The sequence below is a fragment of the Perkinsus marinus genome (genome assembly GCF_000006405.1).
Source record: "Perkinsus marinus ATCC 50983 genomic scaffold scf_1104296931952, whole genome shotgun sequence".
In the NCBI taxonomy this organism is placed as follows: Eukaryota; Perkinsozoa; order Perkinsida; family Perkinsidae; genus Perkinsus; species Perkinsus marinus.
Window position 1 is genome coordinate 135,541 of NW_003215582.1, and position 13,934 is coordinate 149,474.

Genomic DNA, 13,934 nt, shown 5'->3' on the forward strand with positions numbered 1-13,934 from the left:
GGATTAGGACTCTGTTTCCACGAAATGTATGTGCTGCGCCAAAATATGAAAGTCTAGGCTAGCCGGATTCTCCTTGCCAGACTGCTTGGCTAAGTGACGCTGTAGGAGCTGTAGGAATCGGTGTAAGTTCGACGTTATTTGACCCGGGTACGATTCGAGGTGGTGATGTTTTTCACGTAATTTATTTCTTGTGCTTCGCTCCGCCATGGACAAGCGTTTTAGCTGTGAAGTTTCCAATACAAAACTGGGTCGCAGTTTTTACGAACCCCTCGAAACAATGGTTTCTACCACGCTTCCTAGCGACATCTCCGATCGTCTGGCGGAAGCGGTCGCCAAGTTCGAAACTCCCAAGGAGGTGATGATTAAGGTGAAGGACGACTTCCTGGAGGAGATGAAGCTCGGTTGGGAGGCCGGTCAGGGTGCTGGTGCCCCTTCTGAGGCATCTAGCGTTAAGATGCTTACCTCTCACATTAATGTGCTCCCTCGTGGTCATGAGGCTGGCATCTACTACGCCCTTGATCTTGGTGGAACCAATTTGAGAGTTCTACGTGTTGTGCTTAGCACCGAGAAGCAACCTGAGATTGCCGAGAACAGGAAGCCCATACCTCATGATGTTATGGGTGGCACTGCTGAGGATCTCTTTGGTTTTATCGCCGCCACTGCTAAGGAGCTCACTGACAAATTCCATGATGACGATCTTATGCCTGCTGGTTTCACATTCTCTTTCCCCATGAGCCAGTCTGCTATCAACCATGGCAAGTTGATCGAGTGGACTAAGGGTTTCTCCGCTACTGGTGTTGTTGGAGAGGACCCTGCTACGTTGCTCAACAAGGCTTTCGAGGAGCAGGGTGTCCCGATCTACGTCGCTGCTCTGTGTAATGATACTGTGGGAACTCTCATGACTTGCTCTTACGAGTTCGAGGGTTGTGGTACTTGCCGTGTTGGTATGATCATTGGTACCGGTACCAATGCTGCTTACTCTGACCCTACTCTCGGTAACTTGGTCGTCAACACTGAGTGGGGTGGATACAACTTCAAGGAGGTTCCCTCTGTTCTTAACTGCTACGATGAGGCTGTAGACAAGGCTTCCCCCAACAGGGGTAAGCAGTACTTTGAGAAGACTATCTCCGGTATGTACTTGGGCGAGTTGACTCGTTTGGTCACCCGTGATGTCCTCAAGGGCTACTCAGCTCACTTACCTGACTTCCTCAACGAGTTTGGCCTTGATACGAAGTATGTGTGCGCCGCATTGGAAGGGGAGAACCTCGGTTGCGATGATGAGGTTGTTATGACGGTCTTCCGTGGTATTGGTGAAGCTGTTCTTGAGCGCAGCGCTCGTCTCTGTGCCTCTGCTCTTTCGGCTGTTGCTCAGAAGTGCGATATCATGGACAATGAGAAGCGTCACATGCGTGAGGTTTGCATTGTTCATGGAATGCCTAGGTCTTTGACTATTGGTGTTGATGGTTCCCTATATCAGAAGGGTTATCGCTATCCTCAGCGTTTGGACGATGCTTTTGCTATGATCATCGGCAAGTCGGCCGCTTCGTTAGTGCATACAGTCCACAGCAGTGATGGCTCTGGTGTCGGTGCTGCTCTTGTAGCCGCTGCCGTCTCTCGTTAAGTTGTTCTTACGAGTAGTCGGTTATTGTACCGTTAAGGAGTGGTTATCAGTATTGATCAGTTGCAACTATGACGATGGTTTACATTACCCTGATCAGTGTTATTGACGACCACTCTTGAACGGGTGTATGCTATACTGTACTCGTATAATTTATCTATATACGGTAGCACTATGATCATCGTCGTCATCGGATGTTTGCCCTATCTTTAAAGGCGATGGTTGAGTTACCTGCCTCCTGCACTCAGTCCGTCCCTTTGAGAGTTACCGTTGCTGCCTCTAGTATTGTTGAGCGCTTACATAGCATTGATCATTCTTCTAGTGGCTGGGCATCTGTTTGTTTATAGTAGAGAGTTATGTAAAACTAGCACTACTGCTTCTGCGATCCTACATGAAGCATCATCGTTAGCTATCATCTAACGTGTATGGTGTCACTAGAGACCGTACATGCATCATTATCTCACAATTTGGTCGTCATGTTGTGTTGGAAGCTTCTGTTAATACTCAGTTGTGTTGTTGCCGATTTCATCCCATTCTACTGGGTTGACTCTGTTATATTCTGTGGCGAGAAATTCTCAAACTGAGCATCAGTGGCGTATTATTCGTATTATTTACTTGGTGGTGAAAAAGCTAGTTTACTCCAGATCGTCTTTGTGGGTTGTAAGGCTTTGGCAAATAAGAGGTCTTTCGTACCTCTTTCCGTGCCAGTTGCTGTTCAAGCCCGTTCTAAGCGTTGCATAGTCGTAAAGATCAGTTTGGTGATAACTACTGTTGAAAACGGCTCGTTCAGTCGGTTCGCCACGACTTATAGACTCGATGTTTTCAAAATGCAGGTTTCGAAATAGTTCCTCCCGTTTCTAAACTGCGATTGTAACTTCGGACCAAGGTGCATTCCAAATTGAATTTGGATGGATTTCAAAGGTTGACATGGGGGGTTGATATCGAAGTTCCATAATTTAAACTTGTGGTGAAAAAGGTATAGATGTTTGTCAGAGCTCATTCGACCGACGCTGGCTGATGCTCTCACTGAGTTTGTCTCGATGTTAGCCTCGTTCGCACGGCTCTGGAGGATGCTGGCTTCCATTTAAACGATCAGGTGGTCCATCTCGTTAGTCGTACAGTCGACGATGCTGTGGTCGAATAAAGTATCAATCTGTGCACCACTGTCGCCTGGAAATGCAGCATCGGCCGTTGAATCAAGCAGCACGTGCGAGAAGTCCGTGTCGACCAGTACTTGCCTCCTTACATTATGAGTTGACATCTCTCTATACCTCAAGGGCTACCACTCTCCAGCGCGCCTCTCTTTGGCATCAGCAACATAGTTGGAGATGTTATGGTATCCCTCAGTTAAACGGCACGAAGTATCGATTGCTTGAGCGCAGGAGCAGCTCCTGTCGATCAGTAATTGCCATCTTATTGTCTTTCCTGCAGCATGTATCTCGATTCACCTGTTACCTTAACTGAACGGCCTCATCAATGCTTCATGCCTGTTACTGAGCTATCTCCTCCCTATTGCCTCGTGTTCATCATGTTGTTAATACTGTTTACTGGGAGTCTCTATCCAGCACTTACACTTTGTCGCATTGAACAACATGGCCGATATCGACCAAGCCTTGGGAGCTACCATAGAGAGGTCCTCCACCCGCCCGGCTTGAGCTTCGATCAGCTTCGGTCCGTTCAGGTACTTTGTCGAGTTCCTCATGAAATTCAAAAACAATGCTGACGATGCTGAGCCGGCCTATGTTACTCAAGTGGGCTTTCGTCGTAACCTCTAGCTTCAACGCTAATCGTGGTCAGGTTCGTCGCATGCGTGCTGAGGAAATGCATACTCTCTTCATCGACTATACCCACTTTGAGAAGTTCTCTGAGTAAGCTCTGTAACTAAAGTATGAGTCTGAATATGTTGCGACGGGTAATCGGCTCAGAATGGAAGGGGACAACTTGGACTTCGACCCCTTGGACCTGCGTAATGTGATCGCCAAGCACTACCTCAAGTTGGAGCCCAACCTAGTCAATGCTCTGCAGACTTTCATCGTCAGCATCTCGGCAGAGATCGCTCAATGGGCCCTCCAGGTGGCCTCGATGGAACGCCTCGTTAGTGCTTATTGAGCGCTTATTGAGCTCTCAGACCAACCGCTTCAGTGTGTCCTTCTACAACGTGGAACAGAGACACTCTTTGCGCGATCTCCGCATGGGGAATCTCGGGCAGCTTGTCACTATTACCGGCACTGTGACCAGGTGGGAGTCATAAACATGGATGTGGTGTCCATCAACTCATTCAGGACGTCAGTGGTCCAGCCCGAGCTGCTCATTGGAACGTTCGAGTGCTCCGAATGTCGGTCGAGGGTATGGTAGTCGCCCTATTCCCCATGTACAGGTACGCGAGAGATCAGCAATGTCCATCAGAACTTCAGATTCACCGAGCCCATAATATGTCCGAACCCTAGGTAGTAGTCCCGTCGTAAGGCGTGTGGGTCACTAAGCTCAGGTGTCGTAACAAGCAGGGCTTCATCCTTAAGCCTCATCAATCCACCTTCACTGACTGGCAGAAGATTAGGGTGACACACAGACTGCCACACACGAATCGGTGGATGCTCATCGTTCTCTATGAGCAGGTACAGGAACATGCCAATAGGATTCCTGCTGGCAGCATGCCTAGGAGCGTTGATGTGATTGTGAGGGGCGATATCTGCGAGAGGTAGATAGACCTGCTGGGTGATACAGTATTGTTGCTGGGCAGGGTTAAGCCCGGTGATAAGATCCAAGCTGTGGGAAGCATGATCTGTGTGCCTGACGTACCTGCGATGATGAAGCCTGGAGAGATGGCTACTGCAGTGAAGCGTGAACAGACGAAGCGGTACTACTGCCATCCCTGGTGAAGGCTCCTTATGCACTGTCAAGGTTCGCGACTGAGATGTCGGCAGGCAATGAGGGAATCTCTGGGCTCAAGCAGCTTGGTGTCAGAGAGCTCACTCATAAGATATCATTCTTGGCCACGTAAAATCTGCCTATAGCCCCGCCCTGAGCCCTGCTACGTCAGGTACGTCGAATCTGACAGTCAGTGGAAAGGAGGGGACTTGCGGACCCCAGAGGTAGCTAGTTGGGCCTCCTCGAGTGTTGACGGGGTCTTGGTGTAGGTTATGATGAGGGGCGGCGATGGAGGGGAGTATCCGGAAATTCAGGAGGCTATGACGGTATCGTCCATCACCGTTTGAGTGATTTGGAGATCCTTATGGAGCAGGCTGAGCATCGAGACAGACTGAAGGAGATCTCGGAGCATGCCGACCCGTTTACTCGGCTTGCCAAGGCCATCGCCCCTGGTGTATGTGGGCAAGAGGACGTCAAGAAGGGCATCTTGCTCCAGCTCATTGGTAGTACTGCTGTTCTGCAGACTTCTGTTGTAATGTGGGCATTCTCAGGTGGGGTGCCGAAGGTGACGAGGAAGGAGGGCATGAAACTCCGAGGTGACATCAACGTCTGCATCGTTGGTGATCCCAGTACAGCCAAGAGCCAATTCCTCAAGTAGTACGCGCCTCGATAAGTCGATCGGGATTTCGATGCAGCTACCCAAACTCTTAGTGTATATTCATCATATTCATACACTCATTGTGTTGAATAATCATTTGGTATTCACCGCGTGCGTCGAGAAATAGTTTTTGCTTGAGAAGAGCGCACGCACAGTAGTGAAAATGGCCCTCGGTCATGTACAGCAAGTACCTTATCTTTAGGTGGGTATCCGATTTTCTTCCCCGTGCGGTCTACGCTAGCGGCAAGGCTTCCACTGCCGCTGGTTTGACTGCAGGAGTTGCTCGCGATCCCGAGTCGAACGATGTGATCATCGAGCCTGGTGCCCTCATGCTCTCGGATAACGGTAATATGAGACTAGTGACAGAACGTGCCTATCGACGAAGCCGTGCCTCAGGTGTCTGCTGTATAGATGAGTTTGACAAGATGGATGCAAAGGACCAGGTGGGAGGTAGCCGTCACTGTAGCCTTACTGCGTGTAGGTGGCTATTCATGAGGCTATGGAGCAGCAGACTATATCCATATCGAAGGCGGGCATACAGGCTACGATGAACGCTCGAGCCTCCATTCTGGCCGCCGCCAATCCAGTGAGTGAATAGAGTGCTGCTGAGGAAAGAGCACGTGCTTGTTAGAAGTGGGGTCGATACAATCTGGCCGCTGGTCTGCAGCAAAATGTGGATATTTCTCAGCCGTTGATGTACCCACCGTCTCCCTCGAAGCTGCTGTACTCTGTCCCTCATATACAGGTCCCGATTCGACCTTTTCTATGTTCTTATTGACGCGCCCGACTTGGAGGACGATCGGCAGATAGCACAGCATCTGCTCAAGACACATGTTAGAGGTTCCAGAGGTAGACTCGTCACTACTGGTGTACTAATATATCATCCTCTTGAAGGGTCTGGCGAAAATGCTGACGTTACGGCGACCGATTTGAGGCTCTACATAAACGAAGCCCGCAAGATCCAGCCTAGAATCACAGAGCGTGCTCGAGTGCTCATCGTGAAGTACTATGTCAAGTTGCGAGAAGCTGAGAAGGTAGCCATATCACCTGTATGTTGAGTCGGAGTTTGAATCTACGTTTGGTCAGGGTATGTTCAAGAGAGCGTACCGAGTCACAGTCCGCCAGTTGGAATCGCTGGTTCGACTTTCGGAAGCTGTGGCGCGAGTGTTCTGGTCTAAGGAGGTTAGTGGGCCATGCTAGTGATATGATTACACTTACCTTGCATGCAATAGGTAAAGGGAACTCACGTGGAGTTGGCGTACCAACTCGTTAGAGGAAGTATCAGGAAAATCGATCAGACTGATGTGAGATCCAGCTGTGCTCCTTGAAGTGTTTGACGCTCTGATGCTGCTCTAGGTTGAGATTGGTGATGATGGGGAAGCAGACGATGAAGAGTTGCCCGATCAAGATGGTAAGTGCATATTGAATCACCTCACTGAGTTTGGCATGCTGTTATTCAGGGGATGTGGATATGCAGGAGGCAGCCCCAAGGCCAAGGGCTCGACGCGAAGTGACAAGTCTTGTCCAATTTTCTGTCATCTGCTTCTGTTTCAGCGTATCAGTTTCGCTGAGTATGAACAGATAGCTCGTTCGCTCGCCTGGTATTTGGACCACCGTGAGCAGCTGGGACAAACCACCACTGAGGAGGAGCTGAGCAATTGGTATCTCGAGCAGTTGGAGAGCCAGCTCCACTCGGAGGTGAGGGCGGATACGCTGAGGATTCCGACAGATTTGCCTCCCTCCCTTATTTGCAGGAAGAAATGGACCGCTTCACTGCGATCGTTACGATGGTCATCAAAAGGCTCGTGGATGTCGATAAAATTCTGTGTGTAATTCGGGAGAGCCCCGATAAGGACAAGCCAGAGCAGAGGTGAGTACGAGTGAGATCGGCTCAGTGGTTATGTTCTGCTACACTCAGGACTTTGACGAAGCATCCTAACTTCGTCGTGGGTGAGCACGTCAGTCAAATGATGGCTTCAGATGTTGCTCCCGCCGAGGTAAGGGCGATGCCCCTCGTAAATAGTGTATTGGCGTTGCTTCAGGGAGATTCAGCCTGAGCTGCGATAGAATCGCCGCCGCATGGTTTCAATTTGCACGGAATACCATAGTCGTATTGTGTTGTATTAGTAAGAATTAAGTGGAGACGATATTATGCGGAATGGCACACATTCGTATGAATACAAAAACCACCAAAATAACGCGTGCTAAATACAGCAAATACTCAGAACGGGAATCAGAGATTACATGTGGGAGAACTCTCCATGATTAATTTTTCGAGAGCAACGATGGGATTTTGCATGTAGGGAAGGTTTGCGCCCAATTCATTTTGTACCTCGTTCATCGATATCATTTCATATGCACTGTAACGGAACGATCGAAACATTGTAACATCGAAAAACACGGCCCATCATTTCGAGCGTAGGCGCATTATAATCATCTTTCCAGGGGGACTTCCCCTGGGAAAGAGTTATATTTTTCTATCCTCTGCGCAGGAGAATGTCCGACAATGAAGCATAACCGACAAAGTCCAACTGGTATATGGCTACTCAGTCCAACTGTGAGTTCAAAGTCCAACGCCGACAACACGGCTTAGTTAGACTCGCATCGATGTGCATTAGCTGCCGAGCGATCGGTTTTAGCCTTTTAAATTGTCTACTTTCATCATGCCGATGAGTTTTGCCCATAGGGCGAGATAACCGGCGGACGGGATGGCTTAGGCTGAGTATTCGGTTAGCTCGGCCGAGCTCTATCCGAATAAAAGATCTGTTCCGTTAGCGTCATCTCGCCGCGTCTCGGCATCGAATCCGATTCGATGTCGATTCGACGAATCGATGATATCGACCGAAAGAACTCAACTCGGTAAGCATCTATGAGCTCGTGAGACATGATCGAACTACATGTGCACGGTGCGAAATTGCCAAGCACGAAAGCCTTAGTCTAGTGGTCGACCTGTAGTATTAAGATATCGTATGCGATCCTGATCGTCCAATATGGCATCACCGTTAACCTCATCTCACATGTACCATCAAACTCTCCACCTCTTTATTCAATCGCAACAGTCGTCGGTCGCACTCATGATCGACCGTCACTTCGCCAAAGGCGGGAGCATCATCTGGCCATCTACGCTGATAGTGGACCGGATCTCTAGCAAGCTGACGCCCTTTCCGATACTGTCTGACTTCTTCACGAAGCTCGCGCATTTCAACGAGGGCTCGCTCGTGTTCCTCTTCGAGCTCTTTGTATCTGCCACGGCGGGGGATACTGAGCCTCGTGGCTTTCGATCATTGATACGCCTTCACGAGCTCGCTGTGGGTCAGGCATTTGTGACTCCCTCGAAGGTCTGCAGGAATGCTACTTGCGGATAGATCGTTCACAGGTAGCCGCTCGATGATCTAACAAACAAGAGTTCATGAGCAGGCCGAGCTCGAGGACAGCCTACATTCGTGTGCGCCTGTCTTGTCGCATTTGAACTCTCGGGTCCAACATAAAACAGCGTGCTGCTCGTTTGGGATTCACCTTCCGAATCTTGATCTGAGACCTACGATGGAAGATATGAGCAGCTAAATACACTTAGACAGGTCAGGGTGCAGGGTATCACCACAAAAGGTACCGAGACTGGTGTGAATCGGAAAATCCCAGATTTATCAGAGTATCCAAGCTTCGTCAGTTGAGTTCTAACCTGAAACCTCGGCCCGTAGTGGATACTGTTCATCGGATGGTAAGCATCGTGAGAAGCACCTCTCGCGTTATAACGAAGGAACCCTCTTTAATGCTGTGAGCTACTGCCACAACATGATCCATGGTGGCCCCCGTGAGCATATATCTGCCATATAATTCTACCACCGATGACGGGGAATGGTCTCCACCTTGGAATGCCAGAAGAGGAGACGACGAAACCACGTGCTGGACCACAGTGCATGCTGATAGATATACTGATGGTTTCCTTAAATGAAGTGTTGCCCTCGTTCATCACACTCTGGCCGAATCTGTCAGACCTCAACTGCATGTCGAGAGTCCACTTTGATAAACTCACCTGACCATTTCTTCAACGTGGTCATACATTCGCTGAGATCCATTCGATAAAAACTTAATGGTGGAATCGTTGATCCCGCCAACAACGACGAAAACGAGTCCCGCTGCTAGTGGCATCGTATGAAGCTCATGTCCTCGAGCCTAGATTGAACTGTTTCATAGATCAAAAGTTCTCGCTATCGCAATGATATATCTGCCGACCTCTTGTTGGACGAAGCTGTAGAATTCGTCGACGGCATTAGCCATGGCCGACGCTCCCTCTTCGGACGAAGAAGATGCAGTGCTCGTGACCGTGATTAGCATGATCTGATCGGATACTGACGGGTTATGCTTCATGACAAATCTTGGATCACGCATTTGGGCTAGACAGTGTAGCCTACACTAATTCAGAGTGCTAGCTGGTGACTCGCTAGTGGCGAGTGGCCTCAGCAGGAACCATAACGTATACTAGCGCACGTGCGCGCGCCTTAGGTGCTCTACTGCTCGCAGATATTCTCGGCAGCATAGAATACAGCTCGAAGTCTTACAGATATCATTTGATGTAACTCGTATACGAACTCCTCACCGCGTTCCAAGCGGTAGCAAACAGATGTAGGCAACGATCGGCGCATGAGCTCAGTATTGATCTGTGCCTATGGTGGTATTTCCACTATCACACCGCGTCGCGGGCAGCTACCTCTGTGGCGGAGGCGGATAGTTGATGAGAAGCAAACATACACTCGAAACGGGAGAGCAGCTGGTACTTGTTAAACGGCTTGTAAATGAAGTCGTTTGCCCTGTATTTCCATCGGGATCGAGGTTGATATCTCTCAGCTCACTGTGCATCGATGGCTTGTCGGAGTACCTCGTTACTCCTCCTCATAGACGTACACAGTATGAGCAGTCTGTTCGAGAACTTCTCACGGAGTTTCTTGATATACCTGGTGCCGTTGAAACTAAGAGTGACGACAATACATTCTGTTACTCGCAGCCGGCCCCGTTGCAACGTATATCCATATCGACTAGGACGAGATCCGGAACCTGGCAAACGTTAATACCGCCTCCACAGTTGTGCTGGGAGAGGTTCATCAGATGAATCGTCTGATAGGCCTTTTCCAACACTTGTGATCCAGGCGACTACAATTTTGTGAGTCTCCAGCCATAAGTCGGCCGCGTTGGTCGTCGACGCTTGATGAAAGAACCTGTCCAGGGCACACTTCTAAGTGCTCGGTATCGAGGGTCGAACCATTTGTCATCGGCAGGCTCGGGCAAACTCTCGAGGATCATGAGAGTAGTTGGATCCTCGTCAATGAGTAAGATATGTCGAGCAATTCCAATATGATACGGTGTAGCCGACATTGTACTTGGCGAAGTCGGGGCGGTCTGAATCGATTGCCTCCGAGGTCGTACCGTCTAATACGTATAATTCATCTTCAGGAGTCAGTCGAAGTTGGAGCTATTCTGGACAGTGTACGACACAGTGTCCACCCCCTCGGACTGCTAGAATACGGGCTCATCGCAATCAGACTGATCGCTCACCATCGGAATCCGCTTATTCCCGAGTGCCTTCTTCGCTTGAATCGACGCTGCTGCATCAGCATCCCGTCTATTGGTGGCCAAAGTGATGGTCACGCTTGTGCCTCGCCCTCGTCCTCGAAAATTGGTGCTTTGTGTTGGTGGCTGCTATTAGCTTACCGGCACTCGCGATATGGAACTTCCCACCGTGCGCGTTGACGATCCGTTCTACTAGGGCCAAACCGAGGCCTGGCTAATGCCACAATACACAAAGGCATCTACTGTAGAGCAATCTAACCTAAGCCTTGGAAGTGCCTCAATGCATGATCTTCTTCGCCTTGTTCGAAGGGATGTAGGATGCGGGAGAGGTGTTCTCCGTCTATACCGCATCCCGTATCGGATATCTCGTGATAAGAAATGTTAGCAGAAATTTCTGACAGCATACCCTAAAAGCCGCGAATCGATCCGGAAATTCAGGGTCGATCATATCCTGTACGGGATCATGCGGATCGTCGAGGTCGGGGATGTGTACCTGTCATATTCGGCTGCGAGGTGAGCTTGACTCGATCCTCCATACGCGAATGGTCCCTTTGTCTGTGAACTTGCAAGCGTTACCAAGAAGATGACTCATAATCAACTTGAACTTTTCCGAATCGACCCAAACCACAGGCGGATGATCGACTTCAATTGGATAATCTTGGATCAATGTGACACCTGGCACGCGAGAAAAACATGGGAACATGAAACGATACTCAGTTGCCTTCTTTCAGCAGAGGCCGGCCATTCTTATCGCAGGCGTTTTTCTGTATATGGACAGCATCCTCGAGGGCATTATATAGGTCCACCGCTCGCGTTCTAGCAATGAAGCTCGATGTGCGATGCTGAAATACGGGCCAGGACGGCCTACCTCAGGCGAATATCATTCGAGAGTAACCTTGACATCTCGGTCACGTCGTGGAAGACTTCCAGGAGCCTTTTTGCTGAGCCTAGCGGGGTCAAGTCGGCCGCATGGTAGGACACCGTCCTTGCCTATGATGAGCTCTAAGTGCCGCGTGCGTCCAGGATTGGATTCGTTCTCAACAAGCGCGCCAGCTAAACCTGAAGCAGCCACGGTCCGATTTCGATATGTCTAAAGGTCTGTGGTAACCTATGATGGCACTGATTGGTGTCCTCATTTCATGCGAGATATTTGCCAATAGAGTCTCCTTCCTAATTTCCATCTGTTTGCGTTCTGATATGTCTTTAAGGACGAATATTAAGAAAATTGGTTCAGCATAGTCACTCTCACCTGAAAATCGGAATACCTACTACTTTGAAGGCTCCTGATGATACTCTAGTCTAGGACCTAGCATGGCCTACTTTCGCGTTTTTGTTTGAACACTTTCATTTCAAGGGTATGAGACCATGAAAATGTTCTCTCCTGAGATGATTCGGAAGTCGACGTTGTTGGTGGGCGGATGAGTTGTGATAGCGCAAAAAGACGTCCTTGCACTTCTATCGGGAATACGCGTCCTTGCCGGTCGATTCCAGATGCCTAGAGAGAGCAATGTTCGTGGGCTGCGCTAGAGCTAGCAGCATAAGGCTATAGTATCCATCATGTCATGTACACCTTCTCAATGAGGTTAGAGCCGCCTGATAATGCTCGATGACCCTTGACGCGATACCTCACAGAAGTGGATGCAGTCTGGGAGCCAACATCCATGCTTCTCCTTGCAACGGATCATACGAGTGATGAACCTCTGCAACTGTGGCATATAAAGCTCTTGACTCCCCGGTGTCATGAACACCGACATCTTAGCTGCTTTCAATCTAAAGACTATGTAGTCGCTTCGGAGCATCCCCGATGGCATACTGGTTTTGGTCGTATCCAAACAGCTGTACCGTAGCCTGGTTGGCTGCCACGACTTCGCCGGCTAGGTTAGTCACGACCATAGCGTCCAAGACGCACTCGGTCAAGGCTATAACCGTCAGAGCTGACCTTTGCTCCGAAACAGCGACTTGGCTGAGGCGGCGTGCTAGGCTGATAAAACTCGCGGTGTTGTGTGATCATTACAATCGAGAGTCTCACCCGAGGCGATCAACCTCAGAGGGACTCTCTGCGTTTTCATGAGAGTCGAAGGAGCGAGTCATTCAATGGAAGCGGGAATGAGTAACACTTCAGAAACGTCAACATGGTGAATATATTGTACCCGAAGCTCGCATTAGCTCACGACTTGCTCGAGTTGAGACCTCCACGCAATGCTAGCCTAGCATCGAGAGTGGAGCTCCGGGAGCAGAGATATACAATATTACTGCAACAGTAGCAGTATTGTACAATTGATACGACTAATTCAAAAAACTCACAACACCCTATCGGCAAACCTCCTAGCGAGATGCATGCTTGGTCAACAAGCTACTCTCTATGTTGGAGCATTCCGCATCATCAATGTGTCATCGAGCCCCGCCGATATCTGAAGTAAGGAACGCTATGTGACCCTCGAGGGTTCTTGCTAGGATGAAGCGGCGCGATGGAACACAGGAGAGGTGAAACAAATGGTGAAACTCAGCCGGGAACATGGCCGGTGAAAGCACATTCATTGCTGGCAAGATGAGGCTCATATTGCGTTTAGCCATCGACATGAATTGCTCGTAAGATATCTTCACCCCGGCTATGTCATTCTTGTCGATTCCTGAAAGAGTACGGCGTCGAGAACACTGTCTGGGTCCTCTACCCAAGGAGTCAATGATTGTATTGGTTTTGGCTGCGACCTCTTTCTCGCCAACACCTGGGAAATTGGCCCTGATTTTGCAACACTCAGTGCCAGATGGAGCTATCTTGCATTGGATGTCACCTGATGATGTTTTTGAGTTCGCTGAGCTCGATGAAACCCGACTGGTCCGTATCGAACATTAGAAAGGCGAATCGTAGCTTGCTCATTTGATTGGTTCCAGTGTAATTGGACATTCCCACCTCGGAGGGCATTGATATCCAATGACCACAGACTACCATCACGCTATCTCACTATGAATTCTTTCAGTTCGAGAGTGCCACTTTTGTCGGTGTCAAACACGTCGAACATACGCTTCATAAGGAAGGAATCCTCTCGTTCCATCACCGTCAAGAATCTACGGCGGAGAGAAGCTGCCTCTAGTGACATGTTCCAGACGATAGGTCGCGTTGATGTACTCTGGGTATTCTATCCTGCCGGAGCCATCTTGATCTACTGCCTGGAACTTCTTGTAAGTTTTCTTGATATACGCCGCCTGTGAGCTTCTCGCCGCCCG

At 49.4% G+C, this 13,934-nt stretch overlaps 4 protein-coding genes across 4 annotated transcripts in view; 2 read left to right on the forward strand and 2 right to left on the reverse strand.

The window, feature by feature from the left end:
- Window positions 1-277: 277 nt before the first annotated feature.
- Window positions 278-1,621, forward strand: Pmar_PMAR023549 (conserved hypothetical protein; the record flags this gene model as incomplete). The annotated part of the gene is made up of 1 exon (XM_002785790.1): window positions 278-1,621. The coding sequence occupies one exon, from the start codon at window positions 278-280 to the stop codon at window positions 1,619-1,621; it is 1,344 nt and encodes a 447-aa protein (XP_002785836.1).
- A 1,587-nt stretch (window positions 1,622-3,208) lies between these two features.
- Window positions 3,209-7,219, forward strand: Pmar_PMAR023550 (DNA replication licensing factor mcm6, putative). The gene is made up of 28 exons (XM_002785791.1): window positions 3,209-3,251; window positions 3,300-3,369; window positions 3,416-3,486; window positions 3,544-3,691; window positions 3,747-3,856; window positions 3,901-3,953; window positions 3,996-4,065; window positions 4,107-4,176; window positions 4,234-4,316; window positions 4,359-4,475; window positions 4,520-4,615; window positions 4,659-4,717; window positions 4,756-4,989; window positions 5,038-5,140; window positions 5,347-5,489; window positions 5,541-5,587; window positions 5,626-5,730; window positions 5,776-5,840; window positions 5,890-5,993; window positions 6,039-6,178; window positions 6,231-6,326; window positions 6,377-6,448; window positions 6,501-6,555; window positions 6,605-6,654; window positions 6,699-6,842; window positions 6,899-7,014; window positions 7,063-7,141; window positions 7,187-7,219. The coding sequence occupies exons 1-28, from the start codon at window positions 3,211-3,213 to the stop codon at window positions 7,199-7,201; spliced, it is 2,556 nt and encodes an 851-aa protein (XP_002785837.1). The 5' UTR covers window positions 3,209-3,210; the 3' UTR covers window positions 7,202-7,219.
- A 3,767-nt stretch (window positions 7,220-10,986) lies between these two features.
- On the reverse strand, window positions 10,987-12,800 carry Pmar_PMAR023551 (two component histidine kinase, putative; the record flags this gene model as incomplete). Its single annotated transcript, XM_002785792.1, has 8 exons — window positions 10,987-11,049; window positions 11,116-11,202; window positions 11,605-11,768; window positions 11,818-11,958; window positions 12,030-12,090; window positions 12,335-12,479; window positions 12,523-12,690; window positions 12,739-12,800. 8 exons carry the CDS (start codon window positions 12,798-12,800, stop codon window positions 10,987-10,989), a joined length of 891 nt encoding a protein of 296 aa, XP_002785838.1.
- Window positions 12,801-13,663: 863 nt separating this feature from the next.
- Pmar_PMAR023552 (centrin, putative) overlaps window positions 13,664-13,934 on the reverse strand; it is a gene marked incomplete at both ends in the record, with an annotated part of 2,286 nt that continues 2,015 nt past the window's right edge. Inside the window, 2 exons of the mRNA XM_002785793.1 lie at window positions 13,664-13,775; window positions 13,837-13,913. Of these exons, the coding sequence (XP_002785839.1) occupies window positions 13,664-13,775; window positions 13,837-13,913 (189 nt within the window). The remainder of the gene's footprint in view (window positions 13,776-13,836; window positions 13,914-13,934) is intronic.